The 21,683-nt window shown below is 37.1% G+C and overlaps 1 protein-coding gene across 2 annotated transcripts in view; it reads left to right on the forward strand.

The window, feature by feature from the left end:
* UBE2O (ubiquitin conjugating enzyme E2 O) overlaps positions 1-21,683 on the forward strand; it is a 100,353-nt gene continuing 78,670 nt past the window's right edge. Inside the window, exon 1 of one of the 2 annotated variants that reach the window (XM_074224496.1) lies at positions 1-372. In XM_074224496.1, coding sequence (XP_074080597.1) covers positions 31-372 — 342 coding nt within the window. In that variant the 5' untranslated portion in view covers positions 1-30. Of the gene's footprint in view, positions 373-622; positions 2,359-21,683 lie in introns of those variants that run through there. The other variant, XM_074224497.1, reaches the window with a different exon arrangement.

The following is a 21,683-nucleotide window of genomic DNA, read 5'->3' on the forward strand; positions in this document are numbered from 1 at the left end:
AGCGCCGCCTGAGACTCTTGCTGAGCAGTCATGGCGGATCCCGCAGCCCCCGCGCCCGTCGCTCCGGCCCCGGCCCCGGCGGGTGGGCCGCCGGTGTGCGGCCCGGACCCGGCGACCGCCGGCTCGCAGCGCCTTCTCTTCTCTCACGACCTGGTGTCGGGCCGTTACCGCGGCTCGGTGCGCTTCGGGCTGGTGCGCCTCATCCACGGCGAGGACTCGGACTCGGAGGGCGAGGAGGGCCGCGGCAGCTCCGGGGGCTCCGAGTCCGGCGGCCCGGGCCACGAGGAGAGCCGCTCCAGCCCGCTGCGCCGCGGCTACGTGCGCGTCCAGTGGTACCCGGAGGGCGTCAAGCAGCACGTGAAGGAGACCAAGGTGAGGCAGGCCCCGGGGCCGGCCGCGGGGGGAGGGCGCGGGCCGGCGGAGGCGGCCGGGGCCGGGGCCGGGGCCCGCGCGGGGAGCGCCGGGAGAGGCGGCCCGGGGGCAGGTGCGGCGGGCCCCGCGCCTCGACCCCGTGCTAAGTCATTGCAGCAGGCTGGGGCCAGCGCCCGGGCCGGGCCTCGGCGGGCCCGGGGCCTGGGCGAGCCGGGGGCGAGGGCCCGGTGGGGCGGGGTAACACCGACCCCCCAACACACACACACACGCACCCCGAGCCCGACCGCATTGTGCTCGGCCCAGAAGCCATCCAGAAAGGAAAGGGCCTGCCTCGGCGGTGGAGGCGTCAGGAGGCTTGGCTGGGACATTTTGTATTAAATTTACATAATGTCTTTATGGCGAAGGGATTTGGCTTGGCCCCCGTCTTAACCCGAGCACCTTTCCCTAGTTGCTAATAGGAAACTTTGTAAAAGCAAGTGAAATCCGAGTAATGGTATGTGCAGCACAGTGTTCATCTTAACCGAGGCTCCGAGGAAAAACATTGAGAGCTGGGGGGGAGGGGGGTGTTCGCTATAGGAACCCAAGGAATGATGACATTTCAAGGTTTGGAAGTGCATTTGAAAAGGCTAAAATGGGATCTCTGAGGAAAAAAAAGTTGCCCGTGCAGGGTTTAAATAGGGAATGAAAATAGACTTGAAGAGGTGAATATTAAACATATTTGGACTTCTTGGGGGAAAAACTGCTTCAGGATCCAGTCTGTTGACTGCTGCAAAGCCAGCAATTTGGACTGAGACTTAAAGGGATTTTCTTGCCCCCAGATTCTAATCAAAAATCACTCTTCCATATGGCTGTCTGCATTGGGGGTGGGGGAAAAAGATTGATAACTGCTGCAGCTTTGGAAAACAAAGGGTTTGGCAGCATATAAACTAAGACCGTACACATTTTGTAGGTTTGTGCCTTTTCCCTAAGCTTGTATTGATATCTGTGACTTACAAGCACACCCTTGTTTACTGCCTGTGTCCTTCCCCTCCCCCTTTCCCCTTCCCCCTCTTACCCCACCCCCGAATTTCTTTGCTTGGATAAGCCCTGAAATGTTTCAGCCATCTGGGTCATTGATATTGGGAGGCCTGATTTTTAGGGAGTGGGAACATTAGAAGTTAGTCCTCTGCTGTATTGGATTTTTCACATGGGGAGACAAAGAAGACTGAGGAAAAGAACATCTTGGTTCTTTATGAAGGGGATCTTTGGATGAAGATGTCATTCAGGGAGAGAGGCCCCATCACAGGAAGAGATTGTAATCCATTTTCTAGTGGCAGAAGTGATTGCAGATTCCAGCTGGGTCTTCTATATAATGCTCACAGACAGGCACATTTAACCCCTTTCTATCCTACCCCACCCCCATCCCACCAAATGCAAGTTGAGCAATAGCTGTTTCATTTTTATAATGAAATTCATTTGAAAATTTGATCGGAAAATGCTGCTTTTTGCAGTAAGATACTATTTTAATGGACACTCATTATTATTTATGTCCTCAGGAAGTGGATGTTTGTTGTTCATTGCATGTTTCAAGTGCAAGTTTCTTTCATGGGCTTTTAAGAAATGTATTTTTTTCCTACCTTCTCTTTTTGTATGTTGTAACTTAAATGTTGACCCCTTTCTGCTAGACTCCACAACTTCTTGATCCTGAGACAGTAAAGGAATTAGTTCCTGATTTCAAACTCTCTTCTTGGCCCTTTCTGTATTGGCTATTGCCATGTTTGTAAGTTGTTTTTTATGTCTTGCTTCAGGTTAACTTTGTTTACAAGTCTGGTTTTGGTTTTATCTCTGTCCCTCCCCTCCTGACCCAGTGACTTATACTTTGAATTATCTACTAGTTTTGAAGCTCTCATAAAAAAATTTTACTCTCTGGTTCCTGCATGGACAAATTTTGACATATAATTCAGAATTAGGTAAAATGTAATTAGGCTAACTGATTAACTGTGAATGGTAAGTAGAAAAAAAACGTTTTTTTCCCTTTGCTAGTGTATTCTAGTTTTTGCGTTCCTACCCTTCAGATTAGGGCACATCAAAAGAATGTTTTAGAAAGTTGTGGATTGTAGCATGATGGACTCAGAAATAGTTTTGATGAATTTCAGATTTTTGAACACACCAAATAGGTAGTCCAATTAAAGATTAATTTTTATACTTAATCAATTTCAATATATTAAAAATAAAATGTATATCCAAACAGCAATAAAATTCTATTATTGTGCCTGATAGAAATGATACTTTACCTATTTTTCTATTACTTCTGATCTTAATGATTGTACAATATATTTTACAAAGATATAAGCAGTATATGTCCAGTATTTCAAGTTCTATGCTTTATATTTTATTTTGTTTTTATGCATAATTCTTACATTTGCCGTTCTTTCTGGCATTAATGCTTACTTACTTGTTTCCCAACCCATTGGGCATTTGGGTTTTTTCCAGTTTTTTTTTTTCCCTAATACAGCACAGCTGTAGTGGAGTGGGTATGTGGAGTTTGTAGGAATTTAAATGGCTATTGGGGCATACTGAGTGTTAGTAGTTTCTTAACTTTTAAAATAATCAATCTTAATGTTTGATTTATAAGGTGCTTTAAAGTTACTAATGAATAAATTCACCAAAAAAAGACAGGCTGGCAGTTGCCCTTTTGGCTCAAAACCAATATGGAAAATTTACCGGCAGTCAGAAGCTTTCACTTGAAATTGCTGTGCCTTTGGCCCAGTCCTAAAGCCAGGCAGACCTAAGTTTGCTGGGGCCTTAAGAAATAGGTTATTTGTTGTTCTGACTCCCATTCTCCAATTATCCCTTCCTTTCTCAGTCTTCTGACAGTCTTCCTGATTCTAGTAGTCAGTACAGAATTATTTTTTCTTAAATTTTTTGTAACTGATCATATATTGCCTATGAGGTAGAACTTGTACATTCATTGTAAATCAAGAAACATTCATTAAGATCTACTATGAGGGGCAGCTAGGTGGCATAATGGATAAAGCACCAGCCCCTGGAGTCAGGAGTACCTGGGTTCAAATTCAGTCTCAGACACTTAATAATTACCTAGCTGTATGGCCTTGGGCAAGCCACTTAACCTCATTTGCCTTGCAAAAGCCTAAGGAAAAAAAAAAGATCTACTATAAGACTATGTGCTTTCCCACAGGCCATCTCCTTAAATTTGAGGGAACAAAATCTAAAAGGAATTTCAGAAATCTCCTGAGCTTATTATTATGCCTTGTCCTCTTCCAAGAGGTATATGAAGTGTTGCTTCATTGTTCCATATTTTAAGATACAACTTTGCTTATTCTGATCTAAGAATATCTAACTATTGACTTCACAAATCACTCCTATCTGTACTTGTGCCTTCCTCATCAAGAACAAGCTTTCTTTGTTGGCTTAGATTCAAGAACCTGTTTTTATGATTTGTCAACAAATCAAATATGCCTTAGAAGTAACTTTCAGAATCGCACTATTTCTATGGGGCATCAGCATCTGTGTGTAGTGTTGAAACAGCCCTGGTGACAAATTCCATAGGGATTGGCATCTAGGTTTATTTTAGGCTTCTAGCTGGACCAGTGTTTCCATAGCCAATTTAAATGCAGCATCATAATAGCACATGAAATTTTGTTTCCTTTGCCCAGGTGCCTGGTCCATTAGCGACTCTTCTGAATGATGTAATAGGAAGGAGTTATGTAAGGTTAACCAAGATGCAGGACTAAGTGCATCTAATTGCATTATGTTCAGATATGATCACAAGTTTTTTTTTTTTTTTAATAGTCTGTCTCTTCTGCAGTTTTATTCCTTTTCTTTTAGCTTCTCTTTCCTGCTTCTGGCATAGAGCTTGTGATGTGACTCTCCTTTTCTTGTGTCTGTCTCAAGAACAACTAACTTTTCACCAGATTAAAGGTTGCATAGTGAGTCTGACTTAGGAGTCAAGACTCTTGACTCCTATTTTTGGCTGCCACTCAATTTCCTCATCTGTAAAATGGAGATAATAATAGCACCTACCTCACAGGGTTGTTTTGAGGAGCAAATGAGATAATATATGTAAAGTTCTTAGCAAACCTTAAAGCTTGATCTAAATGTCAGCTCTTGTTGTTACTGACCTTGGGAAAGTCATCATTTGTACTTCATTTCTCCCCATTGCAAAGTAAGGGAATCAAAAAACTTATCTAAATCAGTAGTGTAGATATCTTGAAGGTTACCACATTAGTGAATGGACTAGCAGCTTTAATATTAGTAACAGGTTTTCTCATGCTAGATCATATCCTACCCCCACCTTCTTCCAGAAAAATTTTAATGCAGCATTATTTTAGGTAGATAGAACATTTTTTGTTTACTGTGTGCTTGACACTGTGCCAGATGTTTGGGAAAACAAAGATTAGGAACCAAGATAATCCTCTAGGAACTTATATTCTAGTGGGGGAAATTCAGCACTTGGGGTGGAACTGGAAAGGTGAAGGACAAGAGGGATGAACTAGATGGGGTATGGTAAATAGAGGGTCCAGAAATGTCCAAGAAGTCAAGAATAAGGTAAAAGTTTACCTATCAGAACCAGAGACTCCAGGAATGGAGTCCCCAAGATTTTGGTGCAATTTTATGTCAAGGGTGTGCTGCTTCTGGAAACATTGTGTAGAGGAGAATCTGTTTCAGTAGGATACAGAAATAATTAGCTGATCCAAGAGAGTTTTTCATTCTTTTTTTCTATCTTAAAAGTTTTCATTAAGAATTCATAAACTTCTTTTGTGTTTAAGGAATTCATGAACATATATATGTATATATACAGTAGGAAATGAGAATATGAAGTGTTACCTTAGTATTTTTTTTATTAAAGATTTTATTTGAGTTTTTGAGTTTTACAACCCCCCCCCCCCCCATCTTACTTCCCCCACCACCACGGAAAGCAATCTTACCTTAGTATTTTAAGATTAGTTTAAGTGAATGCATTGCTTACTCTGATCTGAGATAAATGCCGTATAGACTCTTCAGATCCTTCTCATCTGAGTTTGAGGACTGATGAAACCTACAATGATAACCAAACTGTAACCCTTTAAGGTTTGGAAAGCACTTTGTTATCTGTGATAACTCTATTTAATCCTCACAACATCCATATGAAATATAGGTGCTCTATTTTACAGATGAGAAAATTGGGACTGAGAGAAGTTAAGTGACTTGCTCAAGATCACTCAGCTAGATCACATCCTGTCTGAAGTAGGATTTGAACTTGGGTCTTCTCTCCAGGTCCTATGCTCTTATCTGTCATTTAATTTAATAATAGCCAATGAGACTGAGCTCCTAGAGAGCTGGAACCACTGTTTGTTATTGTTTTTAATCTCTCTTTCTATCTTCAGCATTTTACACTGTGCCTGGCTCCAAGGGGGCACTTAAGAAATGCTATTTAACTGATAAGCACTGAGATCTATATTGGTTCTTGAACTGAAATAGTATTGAGATGCTTTAGTGGAATCAGGATAGAAAAATGTATCTGTATTAGTTTGTTCCCTCGTTTCTTAACTATTTTCAAACTAATTGTGAAAATACATTCTCTTATATAAAAAATTACAAATGTGAGGGATTCAGAGAAACATGGGAAGACTTACATGAAATGATATAGAATGGAGAGTATTTCCAAGAGAACAACACACACAATGACTACCATAAGTAGAATGAATGTACTATTTAAAAGCATCCAGCCTCAGAGTAATTGCATTGACCAAATTGAGTCCTGTAAGACAGTTCCCTCTTCTCAGTAGCAGTGGGGGACCAGAACAGGTGTATGGCGATGAATAGGGTTTGCCCCACTTCTTTTTGTTCTTTTACAAAAGTTAATTCATTGGTGAAAGTTATTTTCAAAGAAAGGAAGGGAATACCTTTATTAAGAGCCTACTCTATATGCCAGGACCGTGTGCACATAAAGATTAATGTAAAGATAGTTTACAACATTCTTTTTGTAAGGTTTTGAGTTCCATATTTTTCTCCCTATCCCCTCCCCTTGACAGATAATATAGGTTATACATAACTATGTAAATATTTCCATATTACTCATGTTGTGAAAGAAAAATCAGGGAAAAAGAAAAAAAACCCATGTGAGAGGAAAAAATGATGAAACTTAAAACATAAAAATGGAAATAATAAGCTTTATTCTGCATTCAGATTCCATAGTTTCTTCCCTGGATGGTATTTTCCATCACAAATCTTTTAGAATTGCCTTTAATTGTTGTACTAATGACAAGAGCAAGTCCATCAGACTTGATCATCACACAGTCTTGCTGTTAATGTGTACAGTGTTCTTCTGCTTTGGCTTACTTCATTCAGGATCAGTTCATGCTAGTCTATCCAGACTTGCCATTATTTTCTGGCTTAAGAATACTGAATCATGAAATATGTTAAGAAAGGAAAGATCAGAATAGCACTTAATTTCTAATATCTATTCATTTCAGTTTTTGTTTGTATTATTTCTTCTGGTACAGATCAAAGATTTTTGCCTTACATCATTAGAAATCTTTTTATTTTATCTTTAATTCTTTCCTTTCCTTTTTTCTTTTTTTTCTTCCTCTTTCATTTTAAAAAAATGCCTCTTAATTCTTTGCTATCATGAAACATTTTGTTATAAATATTTTGATGTCTCTGAAGATTATTTCATTTTTTACCCTTCTGAGAGCTAAATTTAGCAATGAGATTAAAGTGTATGAGCATTTTAGACACCTTGGTGTAGGACATCATTACAAATTGCTTTCTGTAATGGTGAACAGATTCATATTTCTACCAACAATGTATCAGTGTGCTGGTCTTTCCACAGTCCTTCTAGAAGAAGAAAATAGTTCTACAACAACTGTAAGTAGAACTTCAGAGGAAAAAAAATTGTGGTTAGAAGTAATGAAGCAAGAAATGAAAAAATGAGATGAGAATTCTGGAGGGATAGCTTAGGACAAAAGGAGGAAAACTTGATGAAAGTAATGGACTTGGATAGAGCACTGGCCCTGGAGTCAGGAGGACCTGAGTTCAAATCCTGCCACAGACACTTGGGGAAGTCACTTAACCTCATTGCCTTAAATAAATAAATAAATTTTAATAAAAGAAAGTGGACTGCCTGAAAAAGAGAATGGAATAAACAGAACTTAATGGCTTTGTGAGACAAGAAGAAATATTAGAAAAAAGTTTTAAAATAGAAGAAAATGTAAAGTTTACTCACAAAACAACTTATCTGAAAACCAAGTAAAGGAGAAATAATATAAGGATTGTTAGACATCTTGAAAATAATGAACACCTTCCTGCCCCCCCCCACACCCAAACTTGAATATTTTAAGAAGTCATGGAATAAAATTCATCTGCTCTATTATAAGCAGAGGTAAAGTGAATATAAAAATAATTCACTGATCAGCTCCTAAAGGAAACCCCAAGGAATATCTTAGTCAAATCCAAAGTTTCCAAGACATAGAAAAAAGAAATATGTAAACATCTAGAGTTCATAGGTAAGGATCCTCACCCAAAACTTAAAACAGTAACTGTAATAAAGGAGACAAAACTTAGGAATACAGTATTCCAAATGGCTAAAGAAAAGGGTTATAACCAAAAGCATTCTCCCTTTCCGTGCAAAACTTAATATAATTTTATAGGAGAAATGATCTATAATGGAATAAAAGAATTTTTAAAATTCATAATGGAAGACCAAGACTCAGTAGAAACTTTGAAATGCTAACCTAGAGATGTTTAAAGAGAAAATGCATTTAAGTAGTTGGAAGGGGTCCACTATGATGAGGAAGTGCTTACATTCTGATAGAGGGACAGAGATGTCTTGATTCTTGATGTCTTCTTTCAGAATCCTAATCTCTTCTATGTCACTGACAAACCCCATTTGTAAGTTTGTTGTCTTTTAAGAAAGAAGCAAAAAGGAGGGAAAAGGAAACCACTAGGAAAGAAATTAGGAAAAAGGAAGAACTTAACTATTTCACTTTACATGATGTTTGGATGGAAAGAGGTATACAAACAAGGAAATTGGTTAGAGGAAGTAAGCATTTCTTTTCTTCAGTTATCTGAACCAGAAAAAGGAGGGTGGCATAAAAGTAGCAAATCCAGAAGAGCTATGAGAAGACATCTCTTGCTTCTTTGAGAAGTGGGGGACTTTATGTATGGTATACTCAATAAGATTTATATGGCATTTAGTAAAATTTTTGTTCTTCCATTCTTTATATTTTATTATTATTATTATTAGAAATAGCTCTCTGGAAATGGTTAGGGTGAAGAATACAGCAGAAGCATAGGTGATATAAAACAAAAGATATCAATAAAAATATACTGGATTAAAAAAAGAAAAATGAAAGTCAGCGTAGAAAAACACACACGTAGAAATTTTGAAAATCAAAGGAGATAAAATCTTATAAAGGAAGGCCAGTAAAAGCATATGTAAAACTAAGAGTTTCCACCTCCCTGAAAGAACCAATAGACAAAAATGTTTGTTAATCTAATTTCCAGTAATGAAAGGAAAATCAAACTGTCAAAATCAAGGATGATAAAAGAAAAATTCATAAATTTGAAGGAAATAAAGGATATTATTAGAAAGTATTTTGCCTAATTATATATCAACAAAATTGATAACTGAAATGTATGAATATTTATCCAATTGTAAAATAGCTAGATTGCCAGAAACAGAAATTGAAATTTTAAATTACTGAGTTGCAGAAAAAAGAAATTGTAGATGCTTCAAAAAAACTCCTAAATTCAAGATATCTAGGACCAGGTGGGTTTACCAATGAATTTTATTAGACTTTCAAAGAAAATTCAGTTCCAGTATTAAGTAAGTTGTTTACAAAAGTTGGGAAAGAAAGGGTCATACTATATTTCTGTGATACCTAAGCTAAAGGGGAGTTTCCCCAGGGGGGCAACCCTGTAGACCAACTCTTTAATGACTATTGATACAAAATAGTCGATGACATAGTGGTGAAGAGGCTAAAACTAATTTTACTTTATTTTATTTTATTTTTTTAGTTTTTGCAAGGCAATGAGGTTAAGTGGCTTGCCCAAGGCCACACAGCTAGGTAATTATTAAGTGTCTGAGGCCAGATTTGAACTCAGGTACTCCTGACTCCAGGGCTGGTGCTCTATCCACTGCACCACCTAGCCGCCCCTAAAACTCTAATTTTAAAGCAGATGCTCGCGTAACCATATTAGATTTATATAGTAGGAATGCAACTTTGGTTAAAAATTAGAAAAATTATAAACTGATAGATGACTAATAACAAAGCAATAAAATCATTTCATTATGACATAGATATAGAAAGGCAACAAAATACAGCATCTTTTTATATGAAAACAGTTTGAAAATATATAGGCATAAATGGACTATTCCCTTAATGTGGTAAATAGTATAGGTAAAAACCAAGTAGCATTATATATATAATGAAATACTAGAGATAATTCCAGTCAGATTGAGAGTAAAGAAATGATTACCTTTCTTATTTGATATAGTTCCAGGAATGATAGTAGTAATGAACACTACATGTCATGCTATATTGCAAGAAAATAATCATCAAAACTATATGATAATTGTTAAGAGTTTTTTTAAAAAGTTAGAGTTTTTAAAAGTTGTTCTATAAAACAGATTTGCTATACAAATCCCAGAAGTAAGTCAGCACACTAGATTAGTGTTCAATAAACCCAAGGGTTTCAGCTACTGAGGTGAGTATTTTTCATTAAAAACTGTTAAGAAAACTGGAAACAAATCAGTCAGAATAAAGGCTTTAGACCAACGTTTTATACTATAAGCTCAATTTGAGACATGAGCTAGGTGTAAAAAGTTGTATCATAAATAGAGGAGCAAAAAATATGAAACCTCTTCAGAACTATGAATACAGGAAAAATAATCAAGGAATCTTCTCCCGCCAACCCCCAATATTTTGTTTCTTATACTGCCATATTTATCCCAAATTTCTCTCTTCCTCCCAAGAGATCCAACCCATTTGACAAATAGTATTTTTTAGAGGATAAAAAAAAATCAGCCAACTGATCAATGCATTGGAAAGGTCCAAAAGCATGTGCAAGGTATAATAGTTGTGAGTCTCCCATCTCCTAGTAAGGTTGGTTTCATCTCTCTTCATTTGGGTCTTACTGGATATTTATAATTTTGTTACACTTTTGATTTTTTGTGTGTGTGATTCTAATTTCATTGTTGAAGTTACTGTGTATATTGTTTTCTTGACTGCTTACTTTACTCCACATCAGTTCATATAGATCTTCTCATGCTTCTCTGTAGTCATTACATAAATTATTTCTTACTGCACAGTAATATTTATTATATTCATGTACCACAATTAGTGTATCGATTTCTCAGTTGATGGGTGTCTACTTTGTTTTCAGTTCTTAGCTATTACACAAAGTGCTGTTACAAATATTTTGGAGTATACAGAAGCTTTTTTCCTTTTTAATAGACATCTTAAATCATTCTGAGTAGCTTTCTAAATGTTTGTGTCATTTCATATTGTCACTATCAATATATTAGTATACTTTATCTTTCCACAACCTCTCCAACATTAACTATTGCTATTTTTTGTCATTTTTGCCACTTGACACCGCATGAGGTAAAAGCTCAGTGTTTTTTTGTTTTCTTTTTAATTTGCATTTCTCTTAATATTAATGTTTTTGAAGTGTTCTTTCATGTGGCTTTCATTCTTTGCATTTCGTTTTTGAGAACTGTTTATTCATATCTCTTATCTAGTTGGCTATTCAAGTTATTTCAAACATTTTTTCTCTTAAGCTCATCCACAAATCCCCCTCTTGCATCTCTCTTTGTGAGTTTCTTGCTTTTGCCTCTTAACTTTCCTGAGAAAATTGAGACTAAAGCACTCTTCTTAAACCTTTCAAAGTGCCCAGAAATCATCTGCTCTTTCTTTTTACCTCTCTGACAAAAAAAAAATGGTTTTTCTTTTTTACAAGGCCAACCCCTTACACATATGTACTCTTTAATTCTGTACCCTTTCATCTTCCACAACAGATTGTAGTGTCATTCACATCTGGAATCTTCAATCCTTTCTCCCTTTCCACCAGATCATTTTCTTCTTTCTTCAAAAATAACTAAGTCTCTCAAACCTTAAATAACTTTCACTAGATCCTACCTCCTCCTAAAGCTATTTCCTCCCTTTCTCTTTGAAACTCCTTAAATTACCATCTATACCTATTGTTCTTGGTTTACCCAATAGTAAACAAATTCAACTTAATATAAAGAATTCTGAAAGAAATCCTCATTCCCCCCCCCCCCCCAATAATCTCAACTTGGTGTTCCACAGCCTCCCTCTCCCCTCCCAATAAAAAACAAATAACAAAACAACCCTTCAAGCAGAACTCAAGATCAAACCATTCCAACTGCTATGGTTTGAGGGCTTGACTTGAGACCTCCAGCTCTTAAACCTTTTCTCTGCTCTGCCCACCCACATGTCTATCTTCTATCAGTTTGTTTCCAACTACTCCCTTCTTTCCTCCCTTTCCCACATCTCTATTACATAAAAATCTCTTTATATAGAGGTCTTCAGAGCAGTGATCTTCAGTCTTCATTAACCTGTACTCCCTGCCCCTGTACTTCCTGACATTTCTAAAATAAGAAAGGTAGGTTACTAACAACCTTAGGAGAAAAGTGTTCCATATAACTAATAAAGAGAAATGGAAATTAAAATAAACCCTAGACTCCATTTCATAACCCTCAAATTGCAAAAACAAAAAAATGAAAGTGACCATGGTTAGAATAGCTGTAGTAGGACAGATATGCTAAAAACATTGCTAGTGGAACAGTGAATTGGCCATTCTGCAAAGTAGTATGAAACTGAACCTATAAATCCATTACAATATGTATACCTTTGACTCAGTGATACCACTACTAGGTATATATTCCAGAAAGATCTCAGAAAGAACAAAGAGTCATACACACATATCTAAACATACATAACATACATATGTATACACAAAATTATAAATAGTACTTTTTCAATTAGAGCAGGTGTGAGATCTTTTTTTCTATCAAGGGCCATTTGGATATTTATAATGTCATTCATGGGCTATATGTGATCAAACATTTAATGAATTCACCCCTAAAAAGCTCCCAGATTTGAATTTTGAGTCCCATCTGCAATTGCCTTTAGCAGACCAACAGAAATTCATTCTCTACCCCTGAATTAGGAAATGGCTGATCAAATTATGGAGTTTGGATGTAATGCGCAGTAATAAATACTGAAATTGATGGATTGGTGTGCAAAATGAGATACATATTTTTAGAAACATCTAATGTATGTATTTGTTTTGTCTGACTTTGTTTATCAAAAATAAAGTCTTTTATTTGGAGGGGGGTGAGATTTCGAGGAGTTATACTAATAAAAACAGATTGAGGGAAGAAAATCATTAACATTAACATAAACAGAAATGAGCTGAGCTGAGGAAATTCAGAAGGAAACATAGACAAGGAGGGCAATATTAAGGATACTTTGTTAAATTTGAAATAACACCTTTTTAAAAAGCTATATATAGTGGAGATATGCTTTCATTTGATTGATATTTGTTAAGTCCATGTTTTTAAAAAGGAAAGCTTGTAAATAGTTCATAATTTCTCTTTTCAGAATTGTTTGTTCATATCTTTGACCATTTGTCCATTAAGGAATGGCTCTTAGTTCTTGTTGTTATATCAATTCTCTATTTATTATAGGTAACAGACCCTTATAAGAGAATTTGTTTCAATTTCTTTCTTGGTTTATCTGCTTATCCTAGCTGCATTTATTTTGTTCTTTAAATAATCTATTTTGTCTTTTGCAATTTCCTGACATCATATTTGCTTAAGAATTCAACTTTCCTTACTTGGAGCTTGAAAAGCTACCTGATTATCTGATTTTATTTCTTCTCTTTTTTTTTTCCTGTTGTAACTTCATTGTTTATGTCATTTGGTCATTTTTTTCCCCTTTAGCTTCCTGATGGATCTTCCTGCCTCTGGGCTCTCACTTTTCCATTCCATCTTCCATGTAGCTGTGAATGAAATGACTTAAGTATTTTGATCAAGATAGTGATCTGAGACAATTTCAAAGAACCCAAGATGGAAAAATGCTATCATCTCCAGAGAGAAATTATTAACTTGGATGTATATTGAAGCCTACTTTCTTTTTACTTTTAAATTTTTTTTGCATTGCCTAATATGGAAATGTTTTACATGATTTCACATGTATAATCAATATAAAATGCTTGCCTTCATGAGGAGGGGAAAAAGGAGGGAGGGAATTTGGAACTCAAAAAAAATTATTTTTTTTTTTAGTTTTTTTTCAGGACAATAGGGTTAAGTGGCTTGCCCAAGGTCACACAGCTAGGTAATTATTGTCTGAGGCCAGATTTGAACTCAGGTACTACTGACTCCAGGGCCAGTTCTCTATCCACTGCACCACCCAGCCACCCCTAGAACTCAAACTTTTAAAAAATGTTTTTAAAGAATTTACATGTAATTGGAAAATATTTAATGAAATAAAAGATTTTTTTAAAAAAATATCATACTCTAACAGGATTATAATTGTGTCTTTTCTCGATTAGTTTAATCACAGACATTGCACTAGAAGAGAAAAATAAAGCCAGATCCTTTAATAAATTAATAAATTTCTTTTTGAAAAAATCTGCTAACTTCTAGGTTAGTAATCTAAAAGATTTTCTTACATGAATGTTGTTTCTGTGCATTATCATTTAACTTTATTGAGCATGTACCTCAGTAATAAATAGCAATATTATTCCTGTAGTGTGGTGTATGCTTAAGAGTCTCTCAAAGAGTTGAAATTGATAATCATTCCACAAAGTACATGAAGAGAGAAGCTCATTATTTATGGGAGAAAGGGAGAACCAGAAACTCGTTGAATGCATAAATATCAGTCTGCAATCAATGGATCTCATATTAAGACCACATAACCTTTTTTAGAGGGATATTATGGCTTAACTGTATGTGACAAGAATGGAGAACATCTGGGTGATGTTCTTCAAGTAATATTTCTGATATGGCTTCAGTGCCAATGCAGCTGTTATTGGTTGACTGTACAGAAGAAGCAGATGACTTCCTTCTCTTTGTAGAAAAGGCCCAGATGTAAAAATTAACTTTTTGTGCTGGAAAGGCTTAGGATAACAATATACCAAGAATAGTTGGAGTTGTAAAAGGCCCTCTATGAAAAATCAAAGATGGACAAGTACTAAAGTCATGTTCACTTGGTAGTTGTATCTAAGAGAATCAGCAAATCTTTGCCAATATACCCAAATCATGTTTCTACCCTGCTGGTATCATTATTGTTATTGTTATTATTATTTTTTCTTCTTTCTATTATATTGGGAGACAGAAGATTTATGAAGACAGTAAACCTCATGAATTGTTTTTTTTCCTTCAGCATGGATAGCATCAGGGGAATATGCAGAAAGACTGGACTCTACCTTGGAAGGATAGAGCATTTTCACCTTGATGCTTGACAATGCTAGCTGAATTTTGAAGTTGTCTTTGTTTTTGGTGAGGTCATTGGGGTCACACAGCCCAGGGTCACACAGATAGTAAGTCAAGTGTCAGAGGTTAGATTTGAACTGAGTTCCTCCTAACTCCAGGGTCAGTGCTCTGTCCACTGCACTACCTAACTCCCCCAAGTTGTATTTGTTTTTATACTACTTTTATACTACTTTAGTTGTGATCATACTTTAATTTAAACAGCATGGTGTCTTTTAAAAATGACATTCAAGTGATCTGTTAACTGCTGAGTTTAAGAGTTGGAAGATTGCCAATGGGTGGGGTCAAAACAGACCATTCTCCTATCATGAATTTGTGTCTGTTGTTGCTGTTCAGTTCTCAAAGAAGACCATGATATCTGGGAGGTGATGCCAAGACAAGCAAATGAATTAGCTTTGGGGGGGGGGGGAGACTGTGCAAAATCACCACACTTTCTTTCTCCTTCCTACTTTCTCACTCTTCTCATCTGGGTCCAGTGGCCAGATATGAATTAGGACAATTGGAGACGGCCTTAAGTAAAGTGTCCTAAGTAGAGTTCTTGGTGGAAGTACCAATCAGGAATGTAGAGCAAAGGGAAACAGACCTCAAGATCTTGTCATTATTCTATGTTATGTTTAAGCTGTCCACATCCCTTTTATAGCTCATATTCTTGTATTTTTGATATACCCAATTGTTCTAGAATACATAAACCTTCTGAGCTCTTCATTCCCCTCCCCCCTTATAACTATCCTCATCCTTAGAACAAAAAATTGGACTACCAACTACTTCCAAATGAATAGTTAATGTCTAACAAGTTAAAAATTAATAATCTTGGTAAATGTTATTCCTTCCTGGAACTATCAATGACTATTGGTGGTCATGTCCTCTATAAGGTTAATTTGGATGCTTCATGCATATTTGCTACTCTGAACCATTAACATCAGCTTTTATTGATCAGAATTACAGTATCTGAACCTCTTCTGTTTTTCTGACATTTCAATCATTCTTCCAGGTACATTACAGACAAAGGAAGAACAAAATGCTGACTGGAAGTTTTTCCAATTTTGCATTTCATTGTAAAATTGAATCATGATAATGGATGATATAGTATGACCTAACATCTGCTGCAAGGTTGTCTTTATTCTGCCTTTTTATTGCCCTTTGCATTTGATGTTTTGACTTCCTCTAACACAGGTAGACTAAATTAAGCACCAGGTTAGGTGTTCAGATTGCTCAGAATCCCAATTAAACATTGATATTACAAAAGACAAATTTTATATTTGCACTTTGCAGAGAAATTGTGGATTTCATCTTGGTGATAGATTTCAGAATGCTTGTTTTTTGTTTATGTCTTGTGGGTTTATAGAATATAAAGTCTTTCACTTTTTCCTAGCACCCAGCACATTGTCTGGTGCATAGAGGGTTTATAAATGCTTGTAATTGATTTGTGTATTTTGAGTTGATAACATCTAATATCTTGTAGATAAATTGAGAAGATGAGACTTTTACCACAGTACTTTCATGAAAATGACCACTTTGGGTATATCTGTGAAAAATTTTGCATATAACAATTTGAAATATAAAGTATTAACTAATAAAATAACTTTTATTAGTCAAAAGATGAGAGAGAGAGAGAGAGAGTGAGTGAGTGTGAGTGTGTGTGTGTGTGTGTGTGTGTGTGTGTGTCTGCATCTGCCACGAAAGGGAATTATTTCAGAGCTCTCTTCGGGATGCTTTCTTCATTTGCATTCTACAAGTGAGAACCTAGTCTTTTCAGGCAGTTCTAAGACTGCTTTCTGTCTCCTCATTTAATTTTGTTCTCTGTGGAAGAAATTGCTACGAACAGACTAACTTGATAGTTTTGATAGGCTTGCTCAGATCTCATTTGCCAGTTCTTAAATAACAGAAGAGCATATAAATGTATATGTGTTTATATGTGTATCTAGTTATCCATACAGAGTGATGCTTTCATATTGCTGCTGGAAATTCTATATATTTGTATAATTCTAAAATTCTGTTATGATTTTTTTATTTAAAAATTTAATTTTACTGATACCTTTTGCTTTTATATTGCCTTTATTTCTGAAAATTCCCCTCCCCTAATTAGTCATTCTTATAACACAAAATAAATTAATAAAAAGATAAAAACACCAACTCTGATTATTTGAGGTCAACAAATTTTTTTTTCTTAGTTTGGGAAGAAGACTTTTTTTACCTTCCTCTTCACACTTAAATTTTTTTGCTTTAGACATTCCAACACAAGCAAGAAAGTAATCTGTCCTCAATGACTTACTTATTACTAATTCAGACCTTCACCTCTTTTGAGATGACTTCTGTTTCTTTCTACTGAATTTATTCTCTCAACTGTCACCATTTATCTTCTAGTCATCAAATTATAAGGCCTTTTCTTTGTTGTTTTTTATAATTACGATTTTTATTTTATTTACATTACTTTTAAATAGTCTCCCTTTATACTTTTTGCCTTCCTAAAATAAGCATATTATTTATATCTTCTTTTTTTAAAAAAAATTTTTACCAAATTACACGTAAAGAATTTATTTGTGTTTTTTTTTTCTAATTTGGAACTCAAAACATTTTTAAAGCACATTTTCTACATCTTTGTATTCATTTTTGTGGTTTCTTTATAGCTTTTGATACTGCCAGCTTAGGTGGCACCATAGAATAGAGTGTGAGCCCTAGAGTCAGAAAGACTTAGCTTTCAGAATTTAAATCTAGCCTCAGATACTTACTGGCTAGTTGACCTGGTCAATCACTCAATCCTATTTACTGTCTCAGTTTCCTCATCTGTAAAATGAATTGGAGAAGGAAATATCAAGCCATTCCAAAACCTTTGCCAAAAAACCATGATTGGGGTCCCAAAGAGTTGAACCTGACAAAAAAATGACTGAACAGTAATATTATGATTCTGTTTCTCTTTCAAAATTCTTGACCCATTTCTTCTTTGTCTCTTGCTGGTTCTTCTCTTTCTCCTACCCTCCAAATATGAACATTTCCCAAAGTTCTGTCTTTAGCATTCTCTTCCTTGAAAATCTCACTTTAGATCTTAATAAGGGAGTGGAGCCAAGATGAAGGGGTGAAGAGGAATTCCTGGAAATTCATTCCCCGAAAAACTCCAAAAGCCATCAAATTATTACTCTAGCCAAAATCAAGAGGGGCAGAATTCACAGAAAGACTGAGTGATACAATTTCCCAGTACAAGACAACTTAGAAGTTCCACAGGAAAGGTCCGTTCCACTGGGACTGGGGGATGGAAAAAGCCACAGCTCAGCCAGGCCAGGCGCCTAGGTCTGTGGCAGAGGGGGTGGTTTCCAGACCTCTTGGCCCAGGGATCATCGGGGACAGCCGGAAGTGGTGGTGAGAGAACGCTTCTGCATCAGAGTGAGTGTGGAGTGGAGCTCTGACCTCAGAGCAACCCTGCAGTGAGAACCTGCAGTGGGAGTCAGCAGAACCACCCAGCATGTCCAGAGCTCTCAGCCCATAGATGGTAAGGGGATCAGGGAAGATTGCAGAGATCTCTTTGCTCTCCTTGGGGCAGTACTGAGCTGTTTGTCCACACTGAGATCCAGGTTGCAGTCTGGGCCCCCACAACACCACCATAGCCGAGTAGGAACCATCCTCACAGCTCCAGGGCAGAGGGGAGGACCTGAAAACAGGAAGAGACCAGTCAGAGCATCTCATAAGACCTTGGAGGAATTAAGGTCCTTGGGCGTTGTCCCCAAAACACCCCAAAGCCTTAGAAATGCGGTGAATCAGTTATAGACTGAGGAAATGAGCAAACAATAGAAAAAGAATAATCTGACCATAGAAAATTACTTTCATCCTATGGAGGATCAAAATGCATATTCATATGATGACAAAATCGAAGCTTCTGTATCCAAAACCTTCAAGAGAAATAGAAAATGAAATCAGGCTATGGATGAACTCAAAAAAGATTTTGAAAAGCAATTAAGGGAGGTAGAGGAAAAACTGGGAGGAGAAATGAGAGTGATGCAGATAAATCATGAAAACCAAGTCAGCAGCTTGGTAAAAGAAATACAAAAATACTGAAGAAAGTAACATATTAAAAACCAGTTTAGGCCAAATGGAAAAAGCAACACAAAAAGGCAAATGAGAAGAATGCCTTAAAAAGCAGAATTGACCAGCTGGAAAAGGAGATAAAAATGCTCTCTGAAGCCTCAGACACTTAATAATTACCCAGCTCCTGTAACCTTAGGCAAGTCACTTAACTCCATTGCCTTGCAAAAACAAATTAAAAAAAGCAAGAAAAAAAAGAGCTCTCTGAAGAAAAATGACTCCTTCCGATGTAGAAAGGAACTAAAAGAAGCTGATGACTTTGTGAAGATTCAGGAAAAAGTAAAACTATACCAAAAAAACACAAAAATTAGAAGAAAATGTGAAATCTCTCATTGGAAAAACAACTGACCTTGAAAATAGATCCAGGAGAGATAATTTAAAAATTGTTGGGCTACCTGAAAGTCATGACCAAGAAAAGAGCCTAGACTTCATTTTTCAAGAAATAATACGGCAAAATTGCCCTGAGATCCTTGAAACAGATGGTAAAATAGAAATTGAGGGAATTCACTAGTCACCTCCTGAAAGAGATCCCAAAAGAAAAACTTCCAGGAATATTAGAGCCAAACTCCAAAACTCCCAAGTCAGAGAGAAAATACTAAAAGCTATCAGAAACAAGCAATTCAACTACCATGGCTCTCTAGTCAGGATTACACAGAATCTGGCAGCATCTACATTAAGGTCTTATAGGGCTTGGAATATGATATTCTGGAAGGCAAAAGATCTTGGTTTACAACCGAGAATCAATTACCCAGCAAAATTGAACATCCTCCTTTTTTTTAAATTAATTTTTATTAAAGATATTATTTGAGTTTTACAATTTTCCCCTCATCTTGCTCCCCCCCCCCCCCCGAAAGCATTCTGTCAGTCTTTACTTTGTTTCCATGTTGTACCTTGATCCAGATTGGGTGTGATGAGAGAGAAATCATATCCTTAAAGAGAAGAGAAGTCTACAAGATCAGACAATAAGCTATCTGTTTTCTTTTTTCTAAATTAAAGGGAATAGTCCTTGCACTTTGTTCAAACTCCACAGCTCCTTATCTGGATACAGATGGCACTCTCCTTTGCAGACAGCCCAAAATTGTTCCTGATTGTTGCACTGATGGAATGAGCAAGTCCTTCAAGGTTGTGAACATCCTCTTTCAGGGGAAAAGATGGACTTTCAATGAAACAGGGGACTTTCAAACTTTCCTATTGAAATAACCAGGGCTGAACAGAGGGTTTGATCTCTAAGTATAGGACTTGGGGGAAGAATAGAGGGGGGGGTGGATGAGAAGGACTAACTGAGGAACTCCATGATATTGAACTGCTTGCATTCCTGCATGGGAAGAAGATACTGATAACTCAAATAAACTTTCTCATTTATAAGAGCAGTTAGAAGGAGCATATATAGATGAGGCACAGGAAGGAGCTGAATATAATGGTATAATATAGTAAAAAGATGGAGTCAATGGGTGATAAAGGAAAGTACTGGGAATAAGAGAAAGGAGAGGAAGAAGGGGCTAAGATCACATAAGAGTAGAGGAAAGGCTTTTACAATGGAGTGGAATGGGGGAAGGCAAGGGGGAATGAGTGAGCCTTCATTCTCATCAGAAATGGCTCAGAGGGGCAGCTAGGTGGTACAGTGGTTAGAGCACCAGCCCTGGAGTCAGGAGTACTTGAGTTCAAATCTGTTCTAGACACTTAATAATTACTTAGCTGTGTGGCTTTGGGCAAGCCACTTAACCCCACTGCCTTGCAAAAAAAGAAAAGAAAAGAAAAGAAATGGCTCAGAGAGGAAATAACATACACACTTAATAGGGTACAGCAAGCTCTCTTACCCTAGAGAAGAATGGGAGGAAAGGGATGGGATAAGGGGGAATGGGGGAGGGGAAGGAAGAGGGGGGAGTAGGTGATCAAAGAGAGAAAAGATTGTGGGAGAGGGTACTCAGATACAACACATTCTGAACAGATTGGAACATCCCTCCGTTCTGAACAGGATGAAAGGAGAGAGAATGGAATAGATGACAGTGTGGAGGAATAGAGTGGAGGGAAATAGAGCTAGTGATAGCAACTGTGGGAAGAATATTGAAGCTTCTTTGGTGGCTATGATGGGGAAGGCAACTCATCCCAGAGACAGAACCATTGGAATCTGAAAATTGACTGAAGTAAGCTTTCTTTTTTTCTCTCTCACTATTGAAGTTTCTCATCTTTTTTTGGGGGGGGTTAGTTATGATAAGTCTCACAAGATTATTGTAATAATGAAAAATAAATAAAGAAAAAGAATCTCACTTTAATTCCCATGGTTTCAGTTCTTTTCTCTTGTATGAATTATTCTCAAATCTATCTCTTCTGTCTGTTTCCCTCACCTCTCTCTTGTATGCTTCAGTTCAAACCTGCATTTCCAATTAAATGCTAGATATTTTTGCCTTCATATCGTTTTTTTCCCCCCAAGGCAATGGGGTTAAGTGGCTTGCCCAAGGCCACACAGCTAGGTAATTATTAAGTGTCTGAGGTCGCATTTGAACTCAGGTACTCCAGACTCCAGGGCCGGTGCTCTATCCATTGTGCCACCTATTTGCCCCTTCATATCCTTTTAGTAGCACAGACTTAGCATAAATAAACCCAACTTCTTATCTCCACATACCCCTCAACAGTCTCTTCCACAAGTTCCCCCAAGTCAACTAGACTAAAATCTTTAAACTGTTCTCTTTCACTGGCACCATTCCAGTTAGTGACCATGTTGCTGGAACACACA

This window comes from Macrotis lagotis, chromosome 2, assembly GCF_037893015.1.
Source record: "Macrotis lagotis isolate mMagLag1 chromosome 2, bilby.v1.9.chrom.fasta, whole genome shotgun sequence".
Lineage (NCBI taxonomy): Eukaryota > Metazoa > Chordata > Mammalia > Peramelemorphia > Peramelidae > Macrotis > Macrotis lagotis.